Here is a 19,838-nt window from a genome sequence, read left to right on the forward strand (position 1 = left end):
CATGAGCCGGAGCGATCCGGGCCCCGCCGCCGGCCCCGCTCCTCCCCCGGCCCCGGGCAGCGCTCCCGCAGCGGCCCCGCCTGACCCCGCCGCCCCGCTGTCTCCAGCCAGGCCCGAGCCGCCCAACCCTGGAGCCGCCGCTGGAGCCGCCGCTGGAGCCGCCCGGCCCGGCGGGGGGAGCGCCGAGGGGCCCCACGGGGAGCACACGAAAGGTACCGGGGGACGGGGCTGCGGGGCCGCCCGGCCCGGGGCGGGTCCTGCCCGGAGCCTCGGCGGGGCCGGGCGGGGATGGACAGAACGGGGGCGGCGGGGGAGGAGGGGAAGGACGGGACCCCCGGGGCTGCGGCGGGTGCGAGGGGCTCGGACACCCGCCGCGCTGGGCTGGGGCAGGGACAGGCAGGGACAGGCAGGGACAGGCAGGCAGGGATAGCGCAGGGACAGGCAGTGCTTCCTGCACCAGGCCCGGCCCAGCCCGCCCCCGGTGGGGCCGGAGGACGCGGGTGGGACCGCCCGCGACTGTGTCCCCCGTGGGGACGGCGGGTCCTTCGTCCCCGTCCCGTGGCCGGTGGGTCCTGCTGCACTGACCTCTCCGTCCATCCCTCCCTCCCTCCCTCCTCCCTCTGCCCGCAGCGCTGCTGGTCGCCGTCAGCTCCGCCGTGGACAAGGTGATCGCCCACTTCAGCACCGCTCGGAACCTGGTGCAGAAGGTGAGGGGCTGGGCTGGGCAGGAGGGGCTTTGGGAGCCCCCGGGGGAGGGATCCTCCCCATCCCTCCCCTCTCCCTGTGCCTCCCCCCCTCAGGCCCAGCTGGGAGACAGCCGGCTGAGCCCCGACGTGGGGTACCTGCTGCTGCACACCCTGTGCCCCGCGCTCTACGCCCTGGTGGAGGATGGGCTGAAGCCTTTCCAGAAGGATGTTATCACAGGCCAGAGGAAAAACTCCCCCTGGAGCGTGGTGGAAGCCTCTGTGAAGACAGGTGGGGGTGAGGTCGGTGGCACCTGGGGGGTGCCTGGAGTCCTGTTCCAGCCCGGGCTGGGGGCAGTGTGTGCCCTGAGCAGTGACTGTCCCTGCTCTGCACCCCACAGGCCCCAACACCCGCTCCCTGCACTCCCTGTGCTGGCACGTGGCCGGGCTGGCCCCGCTCAGCAGCACCAGGCAGAAGTTCCACGCCTTCATCCTCGGCCTTTTGAAGTGAGTGTTGATCCCCCCAGTCCGACCCCGCTGCCGTGGCAGGTTGGAACAGCTACCGAGGGCTCTAATTTGGGTTCCCTTTGTCTTATTTAGCATTAAACAGTTGGAGCTGTGGATCTCTCACCTGCAGAAGAGCCCAGGTAAGGACACAGCGCCCATGAGCTCCCCATCCAAGCCCTCCCACACCTGCCAGGCTGATAATCCCACACTGGGATTGGGGTTTCTGTAGCGGATCAGGGGATCAGGGATCATGGCTGGGGTTTCCACAGTGGATCAGGGCATCATTTTCCATGGAGCATCTTGAGCACAGAAGGTGGTCTGACTGACTAGGACATCCCAGCTGGCTCTGGGAAGGGGGGGTGGCAAGGACAGGTCGTTCTGCCCCTGCCCAGCCCGTCCTTGTCTCCCAGGTGTGATCTCCGTGCTCTACTCACCCACGGCCTTCTTCGCCCTGAGCCAAGGCCCCCTTCCCCACCTCGCCGACGAACTGCTGCTGCTCATCCAGCCCCTCTCGGTGCTGACCTTCCACCTGGACCTGCTCTTTGAGCACCACCACCTCTCTGTGGACGTCCGGCCCTTGTCCCGGCGTTTGGAGTCGCCGCTGTCCCCTCCCCGTCACCCCATTCCAGCCGTGTCTCCGGAGGGCCGGGGCAGCGCTGCCGGGAACAGCCTGGAGGATGAGACCCCCCCTGACGCCCTGGGGAGGGCGGGGGGTGCGGGGGGTAGCACGAGGGCCCGGCCCCAAGCGACCTTGGGCGGGCTGGTCCCTGCTCCCCCCGTGGGGGCTGCCCTGCACCAAACCCTGCAGCACGTGCTGCGCTGGGGGGACCAGCTCAGCCGCGCTTGGCGGGGAGCTGAGGGACCCCCGCAGAGCCACGGGCCCGAGGAGGGCCCTGGGGGCACCGGGACCGGCCTCAGTGGCTGGTGGGGCCAGCTGAGCCAGTCCTCCAGGATTTACAGTGCTCCCAGCAAGGAGAAGTTCCCCTTGGTGTGGTGGACGAAGCTGCGGGGGCCTGCGGGGGATCCCAGTCCCGGCCAGGCCGTGCAATCCCAAACGTCCCTGAGTGAGGCTGGAGGGACAGAGCTGCAGCTCCTACAGACCAAAGCTGTCCCTGAACGCTCTGGCCCGAAGCCCAGCAGCAGCACTGACACCTCGGGGACCTCTTCCCCTGAAGACCTCGTCCTGCCCACCGGAGCTGGAGCACCCACCAAGCCGGATGATCCCACTGCTGGAGAGAAGCTCCTGGATCTTTCCCCGGAGCCTCGTGCCAACGGGAACCAGGCAGCACCTTCTGGCCCAGGGTTGGGTGGTCCTGGTCCTGACAAGGGCAGCTGGCTGGGCCGGCTCTTTGGAGCCACCAGCCCCTCATCCAGGAGCTTCCCCCCCAGTCCCGACACCATCTCGGCCAGGTCCAGGTAAGAGCCAGCTTGGGCAGGCAGAGGTGGGAAGTGGTGTGTGCTGAGGGAAGGTTTCTGTCCCGTGGAGAGCTCCCCACCGGCCCCTCAGGGGTCTTGTACTGCCCCTTGTCCCGGGTTTGTGCTCCTGGGATCAAGGAGTGTCCCAAGTGCTGCTGCCATTGCTCCCAGTCCTGTGGAGCAGCAGCAGCTCCTGGTGGTGCTTTATCGGGCCCTTCCCTGCCCCAGATCAGCAGAACAGCCTGAGCAGGGCGGTGCAGGATGGAAAAGCTCCTGGGTGAGCTTGTGGCTGCCTTTGCTTTGTGGCAGGAGACCGTCCCACTGGCTGTCCCCCAGCCCCCGTGTCCTGGCCGGGGTGGTGAAGGGGCTGGCGCCCGACAGGACCCGCGCTCAGGAACAGCCGGAGAGGAGCACGGCCCCCGCTCCCCAGGCCCAGAGGTGAGGCAGGACATGGTTGTATCCAGGGCTGGGAAGCTGGTGGTGGGTTTTTCTGGGTGGGGGGAAGCCAGGGCTGCTCCCAAACAGGGCCTGGGTGTCCCACACAAGGCCTGGGGGTCCCACACATCTCTCTAGTGAAAGGCACCGCTCCACGTCACCCACTCTGTGCCTGCAGCCCCCGAGGATCCCCATCTCCTGCTGAGCTCTGGGGGAGCCCGTGGCTCTGCCCACCTTGGGATCAGTTGTTTTTCCCAGATATTTTTGCGGGGAATTTTTTAGCATTTTCCCGTGGGCTTTGTGGATTCGTGGCTCGTCTGGGGCAACCCCGTGGCAGCTCTGGCCGGGTCATGGCAGGTCAGAACAGCAGCAGTGCTGTGTCTGAGAGAGCACAGCGGGTGTGTGGCCACCCCAAACCGTGTTTGGCTGCTTCCCTCCTCGCTGGCCCTGATGTCCCCACCCCCTCTGCCCCGAGCTGCTCCCACTCTGCTCCCCATCCCGGGGTCTGCTCGGCAGGACATCCCTTGCTCAGATCCCTCCTCAGGTGGCACCTCTGCCTAAGGAGGGGGTCACCAGCTCCTCACATGAGCATCAAACCCCCCCGAATGCTGTGGGAGCCCTGGGGGTCCTCGGGGTCCCTGGGGAGGCGAGTCCCCGACGGTGATTGTGGTGCAGGGCAGTTCGGGCGCTGTGCGACCACACGGGCACGGCCGACGGGCACCTGAGCTTCCAAAAAGGGGACATCCTGCAGCTGCTCTCCACCGTGGATGAAGACTGGATCCGCTGCTGCCATGGAAACAGCACCGGCCTCGTTCCTGTTGGTTACACGTCCCTGATTTTGTGAGGAGGCGGAGGAGACCCGAGGAAGCAGCCGAGCTTGGCGGAGCGGGTGCGGGCTCCGGGAAGGGATGTCTCCTGCCGCGGCTTCACCGCTTCCAGGGCTTTATAACCTTCGGGGCTTCACCACCTCTGGGGCTTCACCATCCCCGGGGCCGGCAGCTCGCAGGGGACCCAGCCCCGCGCCCGTCACTGCTGCTCCTCCGCATGACGTCCCCGTCTGCCGGCACCGCTCCAGGGACCCTCCTCGGGAACTGCTCTGGCTCTGGTTCCTCAGCTGCTGCCCACGCCTGTGCCAGGCCGGGGAGGAGCTCTGTCCCTGCCTGGCACTCACAGCCCTGTGTGTTGTCTCCGTGCCACCCTGTCTTGCCACTGCTGCCACCTCCACGTGTCCCGCTCTGCCCCGGCGGCCCCGGCCGGCCCCAGCACTCTGTACATAGTTGTAACCACAGGAATGAGCTTGTTCCACTGGGAAAAGGCTGGAAATAAAGGTTGTGACTCACGTGTCCGCCTGTGTGAATGGATCACCGGGGCTGGGAGGGCTGGGAACGGCCACGTGGCTCATCCCGCTGTGGGTGGGCCGGGCTGGGAACGCTGGAGATGCTCCCGCGGGAGCAGCCGGGGGGGGTGCCAGGGCTGTGCTGGTGCTGGGACACCAGCCAGGGAGCGTGGGGAGGCCTCACACCCCGGCAGAAGGTGCCCAGGCTCCTCCACAGTGTGGGATGAGGCGACTGCAGCCAGGAATAGCCCTGGAGAAACACTCACCAGTTTGGCTGCTGGGGAGCAGCCCCACGCACTGGGAGCTGCACAGCACTGGGAATGCTCCAGGTCGGTTGGTTCAGTTGTTTGTTCAACTTCAGCTAATCCTCTCATTGCCACAGGATGTCAGGAGGGGCTGGATGGCTTCGACTTTTAATTTTTTTTCATTTTTTTTCATTGCTTGTGATGTCACCCCAGGATTTACAGTTCGTACCGGGCTCCCCAGTAAAAGAGAGACGTGGCCGTGCTGGGGAGCGCCCGGGGAGTGGCCACACAACGGCAGCCACTCGTCCCAGAGGCAGATTTGGGCCTCTGCTCCCTCCCATGGCCGGGAGCCACATTTCACCCCTCTGAGCTCCCGTTTGGGTGGCAAAGAGCCGCTGTGTCACCCCCCGGGCTGGGACCTGCTGGCAGGACAAAGCCACTCTCCCTTTATTCTGTTCTCCTTCTCGCTTCCCTCTCTGGAATTTTTACTCTCAGACGAGGGACATCCTATCCTGATTGGAAGGTTACTTGACTCGCCTTGAGGAGGTTTGATTGAAACCCACAGCTGCTCCTGGACTTGGAAATGGGGTCACACCAGGAGGGGAAGAAGCCAGGTGGTACTTCTATTTTATTTTAAATAAAACAGCCCTGCGAGGCTTGGCTGGAGCCTCGGGTTTGGAAGGAAGGTGAGTGTAGGGGTCAAGCCCAGCGTTTTCATGGCCATAGAGAGTCAGGCACCAGAGTTTATATCCTGGGAACAGAATTTGTGGATCTAATGGTTCCTGTCCCAACCTGCCTCACACAGGATCGTGGTCATGCACCCTCCAACCCCACATGGGGACTGTGCTGCCGTTGTCCCTCCTGCCACTTCTGCACCACAGCAGAGCCACTGGCACCAGATTAAATCCTCCAAAGTGCCACCACCCACCCGGCACGTGGGTGTTTGGGAGCTTGGGCAGCGCCCTGGGAGAGTGGGAATTGGAGCTGGAGTGCAGCAGGAGGTCAAGCCAGGGCAAGGACAGACCCTCAGAGCCCTGGGATCGTGGAATCAAAGAATCACAGAATCATTAAGGCTGGAAAACACCTCCAGGATCACCGAGGTGCCCCATCCCCACCTTGTCCCCCAGCCCAGAGCACTGAGTGTCACGTCCACTCCTTCCTTGGACACATCCAGGGGTGGGGACTCCAAACCTCCCTGGAGCCCATTCCAATCCTTAACAACCCTTTCCAGCAAGAGATTCCTCCTCATGTCCAACCTGACCCTCCCCTGGCACAACGTGAGGCTGTTCCCTCTCATCCCATCCCTTGTTCCCTGGGAGCAGAGCCTGATTCCCCCTTGGCTCCCCCTCCTGTCAGGGACTTGCAGAGCCAGAAGGTCCCCCCTGAGCCTCCTTTTCTCCAGGCTGAGCCCCCCCAGCTCCCTCAGCTGCTCCTGCTGCTCCAGCCCCTTCCCCAGCTCCGTTCCCTTCCCTGGACACGCTCCAGCCCCTCCACGTCCTTGTTGTGAGGGCCCCAAAACTGACCCCATAGTTTGAGGTGCCCGGCACTGCCCTGGCCCTGTGGCCACCGTGGCTGCTCCAGAGGAGGGGCCACTGCCCTCCTTGCCCACCTGGGCTCACGTCCAGCCTCTGTCACCAGCACCTCCAGGGCCTTTCCCAGCTTTCCCAGCCCCTCTTCCCCCAGCCTGGAGCTGTTGTTGTGACCCAAGGGCAGTTCCTGGCCCTTGTCCCTCACCCTGTGGATCCATCCTGCCCAGATCCATCCCTGCCCTCCAGCCCATCCCCACCCCACCCGCCCCAGCAAAGAAAACCCCCCGAGCCAGCCGTAGGAAAAGATTTTTTTCCATTTAATACTAGACTCTCAGGATTGAGATGCAGGCTTTTTATGCAATTACATCCAATGTTAAAATTGGTAATACATAATTTACAAAGATTAACATCAAAACAATGATCTATTTAGATATGCTTTGTAAAAAGGAAATATATTAGCAGCATTTATTTTCAGCAATCACACAGCCTACACCCATGCAGACTAAGGTTCAGCTCTATTTGCAGTAACGTAGTGCTTCCTGGCTCCGGCGGCGATCCTGGGGACACAACGGGTCTGCTCAGTATTATAAAATAACCGAAAAATAAAAAAAGTCATTAATTTCTACACCAGTAAGAAAAAACAAGTCTTTGCACTTACCTAACATTTGATTGTCTAAAAAACATTTCGTTTAGTCTTTCAACAAAAGAAAGATAAAATGACAGAGCTAGTGTCTCGCTTCTGTACGCACTTTTATTTTTTTTATTTTTTTATTTTTAAAAACTTTTTAGTGTTTAACACCATTGGAGACAATGATTTTTTTTTTTCTGTTTGAAACTAAATGAGACAACTCGAGGGTCTGGACATGCGATATTCCTACTACACGCACGAGTATTTTATACTCAGGGTTCCTGGTACTGTACAGTGCTTCTCTACAGTAAGAAAATATTCCAAACTATTTTCTTATTTCTTTTTTTTTTTTAATAAAATATTTTTTTTTCTCAAAGGGGTTTTTTTGTCCTTTCTTTTTTTTTTTTTTTTTTTCCCTTTTTTTTGCTTTTTTTTTTTGCCTTTTTTTTAATTTTTTTTTTGTTCCTCCTCTTTTGAAATCAACACATAAAAGTTAATGGAATGAGTCATGTTCCACTAAGAGTAAAATAATTATAATAATAACAAGAATGTACAGTAGGACGAGCTTGGTCCATAAAAAGGAACATGTAACTACGGTATTGCTTTACATCCACGCAGCAGATATATACAACTTGGCACATTAAAAACTGGATTTCTTATAAGAACACCTAAAACAGGACTGTTTATATGCATGTGTACGTCTGAGACAGGAAAGCAAAGCCACGTCCAGGGGCAGCGGGTGCCTCCCACCCCCTCATCCTGCCCGGCCCCGCTCCGGGGGGCTCTGGGATGTTGGGATAACAGGGGTGGGAATGTTGTGGGACCCCTGGCCAGGACGTTCAGCTGTCCACCAGCACACGAGGGTAGTGTTAGCATCGATATATTCTACAGCTCACGACAAACACTCGCTCGGATACTGCCTGACGGGCACGGAGTGAAGGGTTCCTTGTTTTTGTAGTTCTTTTTTTTTTGTCCTTGTTTTTGTTTTTTTTTTTCCTTTTTTTTTAGGTTTTTTTTTTTTTTCCTTCCCAACAGGTTTTTTTTTTTAAATTTGCACAACACACGAGACACACGAGAAACCACAGCTTATCAAAAAAGAACCAACAGCAACGGCGGCGTCAGGATCCGACTCGCTTGGTATAAAACTCCTCTGCAGGAAAAAAAGTGGGGGGGAAAAAAACCAAAAAAACGAAAACAAACCAAAAAAACCTCACGCCCCCCTCCTCCCTCCCCCCACCCCTGACCCCTGCACGGCCAGTGCCTCATCCCAGCGCTCCTGCCCCGCTCTCCCAGGGCCTCTGGAAGCTTCTCCTTGGCACAGAGCACAGGGACCGTCCCACGGTGACCACATCTGCTCTTCTCTTGGAACTTGTGCAAATCAGAGGCTTTTTTGGGGCAGCCTTTCCTTTCAAGCCACTGGGCCTCTCCCCCTCCCCTCTGGATTCCCTTCCCTGGCGGTGCTGGTACAACCACAGGTTCTCAGTGACCGTGGGGAACACCCCCCTCAGAGTAACTCAGTCCTTTTTTTCCCCTCTCACCTCCCCATTTTTTTTTCTCTCTCTCTCTTTTTTTTTTAAATCTCTTTTTTTTTATTTTTTTTTTTTGTTTTTTTCCTCTGAGTGGGAATATCAAGCAAAAAATAAATTAAATTTGACCATCCTGGACAATATTAACCACGAGGTTTCCTCAGTACCTAACATCAATACAAGGCACGCCCACCAACACACACACCAAGAGCACTGCAGAGCAGGGCAGGGCGACGCCCCGGCCCCTTTAAGTGCTACTGTTTGTAGTTCTGTCAGTTCGCTGCCGCCTCCTCCCCCTGGGCCGGCACGGAGGAGGTCGGGCCGCGGCCCCCGGGGCTCGGCAGCCCCCCCAAGTCACAGCCCCCAGAGCTGGGGAGCCCCCGCTGTCACTTCCTGAAGCTGCTCTCGGGGATGCTCAGGGTGCGGCGCCGCAGTTTCCTGCCCGATCCCTCCTCCAGCAAGTACGTGACGTCGATGGCTGCAAGGAAACACAGGAAACACAGGCCCGGGGTGAAAAAAGGGGGATTGGGAATTCCTACACCACCGGGAAGGGGGGAAAACACCCCCTCGACCGTCGGGTCCAAGCTGGGACCCGTCCCCACCCATCCCCACCCCGTGCCACGTCCAGCCCTGTCCTGAACACGAGGAGCAGCTTTCCTGTTCCTTTATTCCTGGTTATTTGAAGGGTATTTCCATCCACACTGGTATCCAATATCCAGATATATCCAAAACACACAAGACTGAATTTAGCCCTGAGCCATGGCTGGACCAGACAACCCCAAAGACCCTCCCAGCCCCGATTATTCATCACTCCATGACTGTTTGGGCATTGCCAGGACATGGAAGAGACTGGACAGGGCTCATCCCAGGCTTTACATTGAAAGCAGAGACACGTTTAAACAGAGCACCCACAGCTCAGACAACACCTCCAGCAGGTGCTCAGAACCCAAGGAAAGCTCATAAAAGGCCAAAAGAGACTCTCCAAATTCTCTTTTTTGGCATATCTGTTGGTTCCTCAGTTGTAAACACGGAACGATGGGGGAGTGGTATTGAAAATATTATACAAAAATATTACACAAAAATATTATACAAAAATATTACACGAAAATATTACACAAAACAGTGTGAAGTGGCAAGAAATTTCCCTCGGGTTTTACCTGGATTTCTGTTGCAAAGGAAAAACGTGGCTGCAAAAAAACCCCACCTGATTGTTCCTAATGCCCACCAGCAATAAATTAATTCATTTTAAACAAACAAATTTTGTTTAAATAATAATAAATAAATAAATAAATAAATAAATAAAATTTTAAATAAATCACAATAATTTTATCAACACAGTGCCCAGCCAAGCAAACCCAGACCTGGGTCTGAACTCTCACCGTTTTTCCCTGGGATTTTCTCTAGGAGGTTGAGCAGGATCTGGTTCAGCCTCTCCCTCTGGAGGTGCCTCCTCTCCTCGGGGTTGCAGAGCTGCCTCGTGTCCGAGGGGGCCTCCTCCCCCTTCTTCTCTGCCTCGCAGCCCTCGCTGGGCACCGGCTCCTTGTCGGGCTCCTCGGGGCCGTGCAGCTCCCCTGGCACCTGCTCTGGGGCTCCCAGCACCTCCTCCATCAGGGGCAGAGCCTCCTCCTCTTGGTTTAAGTCTTTGATCTGTGGTTTTGAGCGATCTGATTTCCAGGATGACCTGGAGGAGAAGGGTTTCAGGAGATTTTTTCAGACCCTCACCCAAGAGGCCAGGACTGCTCCCTGGAGCTCATCACTTCCCTCAGTCCCTGCACCCATCACACCCCCAGGTCCTCCCCAGCCTTGTCTGCACCCCACAAATGCAGTTGTGACAAACAAATGGCTTCTTATTTCCATTTGGGAAGGTTTTTATCTCCAGAAGCTCAGCCCAGCGCTTACTGGGGCTTTCCTGGAACAGCCACGGCCCTCAAAGGGTGTTTTTACAGCCTCTGACAGACATGGAACAGCAGGACTGGGATCTGGGCTCCTCCATGTGGGAAGGAGGAGCCTCCTCTGCTGGGCATCTCCACACTCAGCTGCTTTTGCTGACTTTCAAATGGCTCCTGTTCTCTTCCTGATGTGCATTATTAAGGAACACTTCTCTAGGCTCTCCCTCCTCCCTCGTTCCCTTTTATCTCTCTGGAAGCTTAGAGAGCTTTAAATAATTTAAACTCCTGGTTTCCACAACCAACCCCCAGGGGAAATGGGCAGGAGGAGAGTGAACACCACAAACAGGATTCTCTCATCTCTTCTCCCCAAACAATCTGGGAGGTGACACTCACCGGCCTCCGTTTCTCTTGTAGTTGTCTGGCACATAATGAGGCTGCAACAGCAACAAAGATTGTGGTTAATACCAAAGCAAATTCACAGTGGAAGAAAGTGCTGGTCTATCAAACACTCTGGGAATACCAATGCAGGACACCCTGGGAATGCTGGTGTGTCTCACACATCAGACAACTCCAAAGGAGAAAGAATAATCACGTAATAAGGACAAATCAGAGCCAGACTTAGTTGATTTTTCCTATCTTCTAAATAAATTTCAAGCCACAGACCATCATGGTACAAATCCCCTTTGTTTTCTGCACAGCACAAGTTTGGAACCACCTCCAAAGCCACTACAAAAAGCTCTGCTCCAGGGAGAACAGAAGATTTGGATATCTCTGTGCTCAGACAGGGCAGTGCTGCCCTGGAGACCATCTCTGAGCTCACCCATCCCCAGCCCTTCAGCACCTCTTTGCCCCTCAACTGCAGGTTCTGTTACACTCAGTTTTCTTTCCCAGCTTGCTTTCAAGCCAGCTTTCACCCCAGACTGTGCATGCCCACAGAATCATGGAATTGTTAAGGTTGGAAAAGCCCTCCAAGATCATCCAGTCCACCCTGTGCCCCATCCCCACCCTGTGTCCCATCCCCACCCTGTGCCCCATCCCCACCTTGTCACCCAGCCCAGAGCACTGAGAGCCCCAACCAGCCCTTCCTTGGACACCTCCAGGGACAGGGACTCCAAACCTCCCTGGGCAGCCCCTTCCAATGCCTGACAATCCTTTCTATGAGGAAATTCTTCCTGATGTCCAAGCTGACCCTCCCCTGGCACAGCTTGAGGCCGTTTCCTCTCGTCCTGTCCCTGGCAGCAGAGGCTGATCCCCCCCTACGGGGTCAGCTCCCTTTGGCTCACCAAGCTTCCTTCACCAACAGACGCTCAGGGGCTTTCCAAAACCCTGTCCAGCCTTCTAACAACAGGCAAGGGAGCTGAGAGAACCCCCACTTACTGAGAAGTCTCTCTTGGGAGTGAGTTTCTTGGGGAAGTGGTCGAAGGCGTAGGGCTTGGTGCACACGGGGTAGCGGTTCCGGTGGATCTTGTAGAAGAGGTGAGCTGACTTGTCCAGGCGGTAGTCACAGATGTACACATCCTGCTCCTTCACCCCCTTGGGCCTCCCTGGGGGTTCAGGACAAAGCACACAGGAAGAAAACAGCCATCAGGTTGAGGGGGAAACACGTGCTTTGCCCCAGCCCAGCGCTGGAGTGTCGGAGTGTCCCTGTTTGCCCTCCTCTGGAACCACAACAGGACACGCTGCTGGTTCCATTCCAGGGGAGAATCCACACACTCTGATCAAACAGCAGCCAAACTTCCATAAAAACAGTTATCCACTGCCATCACTTCCTCTTCCCTGCCCACCACAATTCCAGCAGTGTTGTCCCTCTTAAAACAGGAATCCCTGTCCTGGGGTAAAGCCACTGTGTGTCCTCAGCTCCAGAACAAGCAAAGATCTCCCACAGCCTTTGGACAGCAGGATTCTTCCAGTGCATGTCCTGCTTCCTGCTGGGGTAAAGTGAATTTTGCCCCAGTAGCTGTTTCAGCTGTGCCTGTGTTTGGGATGAGGATAATGTTGGTCACACCCTGATGTTTGGTTGGTGCTCAGAAGTTCTCGGCCCAGGCATCAGGTGGGGACTGTACTGTGCTTCCAGGGGTCTATTCATGGAATCATGGCATGGTTTGGGTTGGAAAGGACTTAAAGACCATCCTGTTCCACCCCCTGCTATGGGCAGGGACAACTTTCACTAACCAGGTTGCTCCAAGCTCCATCCAACCTGGCCTTGGACACTTCCAGGGATCCAGGGGCAGCCACAGCTTCTCTGGGCAACCTGTGCCAGGGCCTCCCCACCCTCACAGGGAAGAATTTCTTCCCTATATCTAACCTGAATTTCCCCTCATCTAACCTAAATTTCCCCTCTTTCAGTTTGAAGCCATTCCTCCTTGTCCTGTCACTCCAGTTCCTGATGGAGAGTCCCTCTCCAGCTTCCTTGCAGCCACTTCAGATACCGGATACCTCCCTTTCTGTAATCTCCCTTTCCATTACTGCTACTGCTATTATTATTATTACATTTTACTTTATTTCAACCAGCTATTCCTATCCCAACCCCTGGGATTTACCTTTTTCCAGCCCCCCCTCTCATCCCTCTGAGCTGCCGACGGGGTTTAACCACAACAGCCCAAATTCCCGGGACTGTGTCCCACATTCTGTCCTCAGCCCATGCCACCCCCTCACCTTTGCAGTAGGTGTACAGGTCCAGCACACAGCACGTGCCCACCACGGCCTCCAAGGGGATGATTTCGTAGAGAGGGACCCGGAAGAGCTCGTTGTGGTAGAACTTGCGGGACGGGGAGTGGTGGGTTTCGTGTGGACGGAAATAGTGGTGGCCAAAGGCAAAACGCTCCTCCCTGGGAGGGAAAAAGGGAGAGGGAGGACAGAAATGAGCCCCTGGTACAACTTCACTTAATGCCCTCCTCCATTCTGAGTTCTCTCTCTTGCACTTTGGCAATGACTGTGATGGGAAGTGGAGTCACCCCTGCAGTCGTTTGTGGGTGGGCAGGGCTTTGGTCACAGAAAAGATGGTTCAGATCTGATAATCCTGGTCATTAAAGGTCATTATCCTGTGTGTGCCATGGGATGTGAGAGCAGCACAGAGCACGAGACAGACACCCCGGGAGGTTACAGAGCAGCACAATCCCTTTGCTGGTTTGCACAGAACAATTTCTGGGGCTCCTTTTGCCTTTTGCCTCATTTCTCTCCTGTTTCCATCAAACACCCCCGGCGTGGTTTCCATGGGCACAGCACACTGTGACTGTGACTGACTGTGACTGTGACTGACTGTGCTGCTGTCACAGGCACTGAACCACCTCACAGCTGCCACTGGGAACCCTCAGCCTGCTCCAACACCGAGGAAAGCCCATCAGCTTGTACCTCAAACCTCCAAGCTCCCACGTCTCCCCAGCGGAGCACATGCAGAGAGAGGTGAACCCCCTTTGCACCCGCACCAAGTGCTCACTCCTGCCTTTTTAAGCCATGACAGGACTTCCACGGAATCCCTGTGCCCTGCCAGGTGGGATGTGTGGGGGATGAACTCACTTCTCGTTCTTCCAGAGCTTCTCGATGCGGAAGATGTCGAGCTTGTCGCGGTTGATGTGGGACAGCAGCCGGTACGACTGACGCACGGGGTGCCCGTCGGGGGTCCTGCGGCTGTCTCTCATCAGGTACACGCAGTCACCTGGCACAGGGGGAAACAAAACACACCCCTGTGAAGGGCTGGGCGTGTTCCCAGCTCTCCAAAACCAGAGGAGCAAATAAAGGTGTCACCAGAACCAACACAACAGGTCTCTGATGTTGGATTATACAGAACGATGCAAACCCGCTGCAGAAAGGCCACGGTGATGTTTTTCACAACAGCTTTACCCTTAATTTTTCACAAATACCCTTAACTCTCCATGCCCAGACTGAAAACAACCTGTAAGGCATCAAAATCCATGATGACAGACCAAAGGATATGGAACAAAGTCAGCTGTGATTAGGAAAATGTGTAGGAATTAGCGGTGGCTTCAATGTTTAAAGAATAAATCTTTGAGAGGGAAGATACTCAGAGGGAAGATTATTATTGAGAAAATAAATCCTGGCCCGAGAAGCCCCAAGCCTTTGGTTATTCCAGCAGAATTCCAATGAGATGCAGAGCTCAGGAAGGGCAGAGAATGCAAAAAGGGCTGAACAAAATGGCACTGCTGGCAACTCAAAAAGTCTTTGCCAAGTGCAACCCCTAAACAGGTCCCTAAACTTCTCTTTATCAATTCTGTCCCATGAGTGAATTAACTCTTTACTTTTTTCTGCTCTGATCTGTGAAATCACAGAATCTCAGAATGACCTGGGTTGGAAGGGACCTTAAAGACCCCCTCATTCCACCCCTGCCCTGGGCAGGGACACCTTCCACCAGCCCAGGCTGCTCAGAGCTCCATCCAACCTGGCCTTGGACACTTGCAGGGATGGGAAGAGCTTCCATCTCTTGTTATTTACCTCTCAATGAACAAAAACCTGGGAGGTCCCACGTCATAAAAAGAATGGCACAGTCACCCTGTTACTTTGTGCATAACAATTTCTGATGCTCCCTTGGCCTTTTTGACTCATGCTGAACATTTTTCTCCTGTTTTCATTACATTGCAATGACTCCTGTTTTTTTCCCCCTATTTCTTTTCCCCTGTTTTTGGGTATGTGCAGTTGTGGCTGTTTTCCTTCCATGGATATTGCTGTTATTCATTAGCAGGTTCTGTTGCTGTAACTTCCATAACTTAGGAACAAAATGCCAGGGAAACGTGGCCTCAGGTCCATCAACACCTCAGTTTTGTTATAACCAAGTTTAGGATTAAAGTGAAGGATGAGTAATTCTATTTTCATAAATATAGTCTCACTTATCAATCTGGTCTAAGTGTAAAAGATGCTCCTAAGGACTCCTCACGTGCAAAAATCACTTTTAGGTTTGATGTTGTCCCTGTTGCTGTAACAGTGGAGACAAAACATTATGGAAAAATATAACCTCCAAGTTAAACCAGAGGGGATGAGGTTCCACACAGGCACTGCCATGGAGCCAGCTCTGAAACCTTTGGGATAACCAGGATTCCTAGTAAACAAAGTAGGAAGTTGTAGGAAGGAGAAAGGGAGTTTTATTCCAGTTGGATGAAGTACAAAATGGCCTGAAGACAGACTGACACAAACCTGCACAGAGCAGAGGGCAAGGCTGGGGATGAGCCTGTGCTCACCCACTGCAGCAGCTCTGGGAATCAGGGAATCATGGAATGGTTTGGGCTGGAAGGGACCTTAAAGCTCACCCAGTGCCACCCCCTGCCATGGGCAGGGACACCTTCCACTAGCCCAGGTTGCTCCAAGCCCTGTCCAACCTGGCCTTGGACACTTCCAGGGATGGGGCAGCCACCTGGGCAACCTGTGCCAGGGCCTCCCCACCCTCACAGGGAACAATTTCTTCCCAATATCCCACCTAACCCTGCCCTCTTTTAAGTCTGAAGCCACTCCCCTTGTCCTGTCACTCCAGTTCCTGATGGACAGTCCCCTCCAGCTTCCCTGCAGCCCCTTCAGATCCTGGAAGGTGCTCTGAGGTCTCCACACAACCTTCTCTTCTCCAGTCTGAACACTCCCACCTCTCCCAGCCCATCTCCATGGGGAAGGGGCTCCAGTCCCCTCACTGACTTCATGGCCTCCTCTGGACTTGCTCCAACAGTTCCATGTCCTTCTGATGTTGGGGCAGCCTGGACACAGTGCTCCAGGTGAGGTCTCATGAGAGCAGAGCAGAGAGGCAGAATCCCCTCCCTCATCCTGCCTGGCTGTGCCTGGGATTGTCCCAGGCCAGGGGTAGGACCCTGCACTTCACTTTGTTGAACTCCATGAGCTTCACGTGGTCCCACCTCTCCAGGTCCCTCTGGATCCATCCCTCCCCTCCAGCATGGTGATCACACCACACAGCTCAGTGTCTTATTACTACCTGAACTAAACCTGGGATAACTTCCTTTCACAGCATTAAGGGGAACTTTCAAAGAAATTAGGGAGGTGGGTTCCATAAAAGACTCATGAAGAGGTCCCTGCTGAGAGCAGCTGCTGGCCCCAAGCAGAATGTAAATAAAGCCATTTAATTTTAAACCACCTAGTTTTAAATGAGCTGTTTTCAACCCTTCTTCCTGACCTTTTCCAGGAGAATAAAGCAAACCCAGCACTTCTTGTGCCTGACTGAAATAGGAGCACTCAGGAGGAGATGAACACAAATGCTCCCCAGCCTGAAGGATCAGAAAAGATGATTCCAATCCCAGTTTATCCAGAGGTTCCTGACTATGAACCACCTGCCCCTCTGCCCCAAAAAATGGGGTTTTTCAAGGAAGAAACACAGCAGGTGTTGCTGGTGCCTCAGGGGTGATGACAAGGGGCAGTTCCTGGCTCTGTGGGTTTTCAAGGATCCATTCTGACTCCAGTTTATCAACTCCTATCTGAGGCAGAACCCCGTGTTCCCTCTGCAGGATGTGATGGACCAGCTGATCAGATCTATTGGCATCATCTCCTGGGTTTAGGTGCTGGGGAATTTCGGCAGAGGAAGCTGTGGTGTAACCCAACAACCTCCAGCAGAATTGTCAAGAAATCAAAAAACAAGTTCTCTGACCGTGGACTGAGGGGCCCTCCCTGAGACCCCTCTGAAGGAGAGGGATTTGATCACAGCAGAGTGTGCCCACTCACACAGCCAAAACTTCTCACCCTTGTTCCTCCAAAACATCAGCTCTCAAGCTTGGAACTGGCAGAGGAGTCCAGGGTGCAGCTCACCCAGGCAGGCTGGGGGCCCCAACTGTGTTTCCAGGCTTTTTCCAACACACAGCAGCCAGGAAAAATGTAAATCCACAGACCTTTCTGTGTGTGAGGCCACGCTTTTGACTCAGGATGTGTAATTAGGGGGCCTTTTAGAAACCAGAGGGAGTAAAAAGCTGTTTCTCCTGCTGTTTAGGGCACCTGATACACCCTGAGCACAGCAGGTCCTGTGGCTGTGCCTCAGAACTTTGGGTGGGGAACTCAAGACCAGCAACGAATCCATGGATTTTCCCTCCTCCTGCTGGAGTTGTGTGTTCCTTCCCAGCACCTTCTGGTTGTACAACTTGCTTAATCCACCCCCTGTACCTGCAGAGGCATTTGGGGCCCAAGAGTGGCAGTTTGGTGCCCTCTGTCCCCTGCTGATGGTACACAGGGCTCAGCCACAAGAAGGGCATTTCCCTCATTAAAGGACATTTCCCTCATTAAAGGACATTTCCCTCATTAAAGGACATTTCTCTAATTAAGGTCACCAAGATCAGATCAGAGGTACCCGAGTAAAACACGATGTGTCATGACAAAAATGCCCTCAGTGCTCTGAATGCCTGGAAGATGCCACAAACCCCAGATCAAACATGACCCATTCCAACAGAGAACATGAAATCCAGCTCTGACACAGCCCTTGGAAGTGAGTTACTCTCCAGCAAAAAAACCCATGAGAAACCCAATGGCTGAACTCTGGCAGAGCAACCACCACCAAGGAGGACTGAATGAAACTCCAGAATCCTGCAAATGGGATAAAGGATATGCTGTTCTTTGACCCTTTTTTTTTAATTCTCCACTTTCCTGAAGTCTCTTCTCTTCCCCTCTAGCAAACATATCAGCTGGTTTTACTCATTTAAGAGTAGCTCCTTCATAATGATAAAGGCTTCTTTCTAACCTTGTGTGTATCTGTAGGATGAATTTAAAAAGTACTTATCAGTGAACTGAATTATGTGGTTGTGGCAGCTGCCTGGGAGAGATTTGGGGCTTCAGAGCCCTGTCCAGAGAGATTAAGCTTTAGGGAACACACAAGCAATGAGCTGAGTGTTTTAATGACCATTCTGCACCAAAATACTGAAGGTCTAACAGCCTTCTTGGCCTTTACTTCTAAATGTTAACTACCAGCAGTTGGCTCAGCATCTTCCTCCCCTGGCCAGAGCAGTCTGCACTCAAGGTAATTAACATTTCTCCATCAACAGCCTGTGAGAGCTTTCACTGTGTGTCATTCCCAGCATCACAGAGAGCAGCTTCCACTTGTGAAAAATGAGAGGATTTTGGACAGGGTGATGCCAGAAAGCCCTGCACACTCTGGGGGAAGGCCCAGCACGTACCTTGGCGGAGCAGCAGGTCGTCCCTCAACAGGCAGATGTAATAAACACAGCCAGGCTGGGCATAGTGGGGCCGAGGGATCATGGGGACCTCCTGCAGGGAAACACAACAAAGGGAGGGAATCCTGAGCTGCCCAACATCATCAGTCCCAAAATGGAGCTGAAACCCTTTTGGGAACATGCAGAGAACTGACCCCTCCCAGGACTGAACCTAAACCAGGTGCAGGAAGGGAGAAGCTTTAGAAGTGAGAAAAATTAAGAGAAACGTAAGGAAGTGAGAACCCAGCATTTGCCAACCCCAACAAATACAAATGCAGGAGCTGCTTTAGTTGATAACTGGGTTAAGGAAGGAGAGCTTACCCTGCTCACAGCCCGAGGCTCACACTGCTCACACAGGTAGTGCTCCACATCTGAGTTCACCCCCATGCAGTCACAGTGTTGCCAGACCTGGGGAAACAGCACAGCCCAGCTCAGTCAGTGACAGGCTCTATGTACAAGCTGCCTTTTCTCAAAAAACATTAAGGAGAGCAAGACAATAAGCTTCAGAAAGGAAAGTCAAGATTTTCCCAGAACTATTTCACAGGACATCAGAAGACAGACAGGATCCCCAGGCAACTGTGTGTGTAAAAGCCCCAAACTGTTGAATTTAATTTCTCTCTCCCAAGGGCAGAAGCTGTTGCAGTTCCAGCTCCTCTACACAGAAATGCAAGTTGCATTTCCTTTGAACACAGAACTTCTTCTCTTTTGGAGAGGAAATGAAGGGCTGCAGAGGTAATTCATGCTACTGACTACATGGAAACTGCTGGTTGTGGAGAAAAGAGAGCAGGCTGTGGTTTGGGTTCCCTTTTCACACTGGATCTGCACTTTTCACACTGGATCATGAGCCCCTCGTCCTTTTAAAGTCCACAGATGCAGTGGAAGCCTAAAACTGTCAAAATTCATTTCTCTCTCCCAAGGGCAGGAGCTGTGGCAGTTCCAGCTCCTCTACACAGAAATACAAGTTGCATTTCCTCTGTGGAAACAGCATCTCCATTTCCTCTGTGGAAACAGCACCTCCACTCTTCTGGAGAGGAAATGAAGGGCTGCAGAGCTAATTCATGCTACTGACTATATGGAAATTGCTGGTTATGGAGAAAAGAGAGCAGGCTGTGGTTTGGGTTCCCTTTTCACACTGGATCATGAGCCCCTCATCCTTGTAGAGGCCACAGATGCAGTGGAAGCCCCAAGCTGTTGAAATAAATTTCTCTCTCCCAAGGGCAGTTCTGGCTCCTCTACACAGAAATGCAAGTTGCATTTTCTCTGTGAAAACAGCACCTCCATAATTTTGGAGAGGAAATGAAGGGCTGCAGAGGTAATTCATGCTCCTGACTATATGGAAAGTGCTGGTTATGGAAAAAAGAGAGCAGGCTGTGGTTTGGGTTCCCTTTCCACACTGGATCTGCACTTTTCACACTGGATCATGAGCCCCTTGTGCTTGTAGAGGCCACAGATGCAGTGGAAGCCCCAAACTGTTGAGACAAATTTCTCTCTCCTAAGGGCAGTTCC

The 19,838-nt window shown here is 54.1% G+C and overlaps 2 protein-coding genes across 2 annotated transcripts in view; one reads left to right on the plus strand and one right to left on the minus strand.

Moving 5' to 3' along the window:
• The first annotated feature begins 1 nt into the window (after nucleotide 1).
• On the plus strand, nucleotides 2-4,386 carry RUSC1 (RUN and SH3 domain containing 1). The gene is made up of 8 exons (XM_027703309.1): nucleotides 2-212; nucleotides 631-707; nucleotides 801-975; nucleotides 1,085-1,190; nucleotides 1,284-1,330; nucleotides 1,601-2,606; nucleotides 2,916-3,044; nucleotides 3,717-4,386. The coding sequence occupies exons 1-8, from the start codon at nucleotides 2-4 to the stop codon at nucleotides 3,883-3,885; spliced, it is 1,920 nt and encodes a 639-aa protein (XP_027559110.1). The 3' UTR covers nucleotides 3,886-4,386.
• Nucleotides 4,387-8,344: 3,958 nt separating this feature from the next.
• The window catches only part of ASH1L (ASH1 like histone lysine methyltransferase), a 51,910-nt gene continuing 40,416 nt past the window's right edge, over nucleotides 8,345-19,838 (minus strand). The window contains exons 20-28 of the mRNA XM_027703321.1: nucleotides 19,454-19,520; nucleotides 18,654-18,744; nucleotides 18,297-18,387; nucleotides 13,711-13,849; nucleotides 12,850-13,022; nucleotides 11,572-11,738; nucleotides 10,588-10,628; nucleotides 9,685-9,986; nucleotides 8,345-8,783 (exon numbers count right to left, since the gene is read on the minus strand). Of these exons, the coding sequence (XP_027559122.1) occupies nucleotides 8,692-8,783; nucleotides 9,685-9,986; nucleotides 10,588-10,628; nucleotides 11,572-11,738; nucleotides 12,850-13,022; nucleotides 13,711-13,849; nucleotides 18,297-18,387; nucleotides 18,654-18,744; nucleotides 19,454-19,520 (1,163 nt within the window). The 3' untranslated portion in view covers nucleotides 8,345-8,691. The remainder of the gene's footprint in view (nucleotides 8,784-9,684; nucleotides 9,987-10,587; nucleotides 10,629-11,571; nucleotides 11,739-12,849; nucleotides 13,023-13,710; nucleotides 13,850-18,296; nucleotides 18,388-18,653; nucleotides 18,745-19,453; nucleotides 19,521-19,838) is intronic.

This window comes from Neopelma chrysocephalum, unplaced genomic scaffold, assembly GCF_003984885.1.
Source record: "Neopelma chrysocephalum unplaced genomic scaffold, ASM398488v2 Primary Assembly neopelma1_225, whole genome shotgun sequence".
NCBI classification, from domain to species: domain Eukaryota; kingdom Metazoa; phylum Chordata; class Aves; order Passeriformes; family Pipridae; genus Neopelma; species Neopelma chrysocephalum.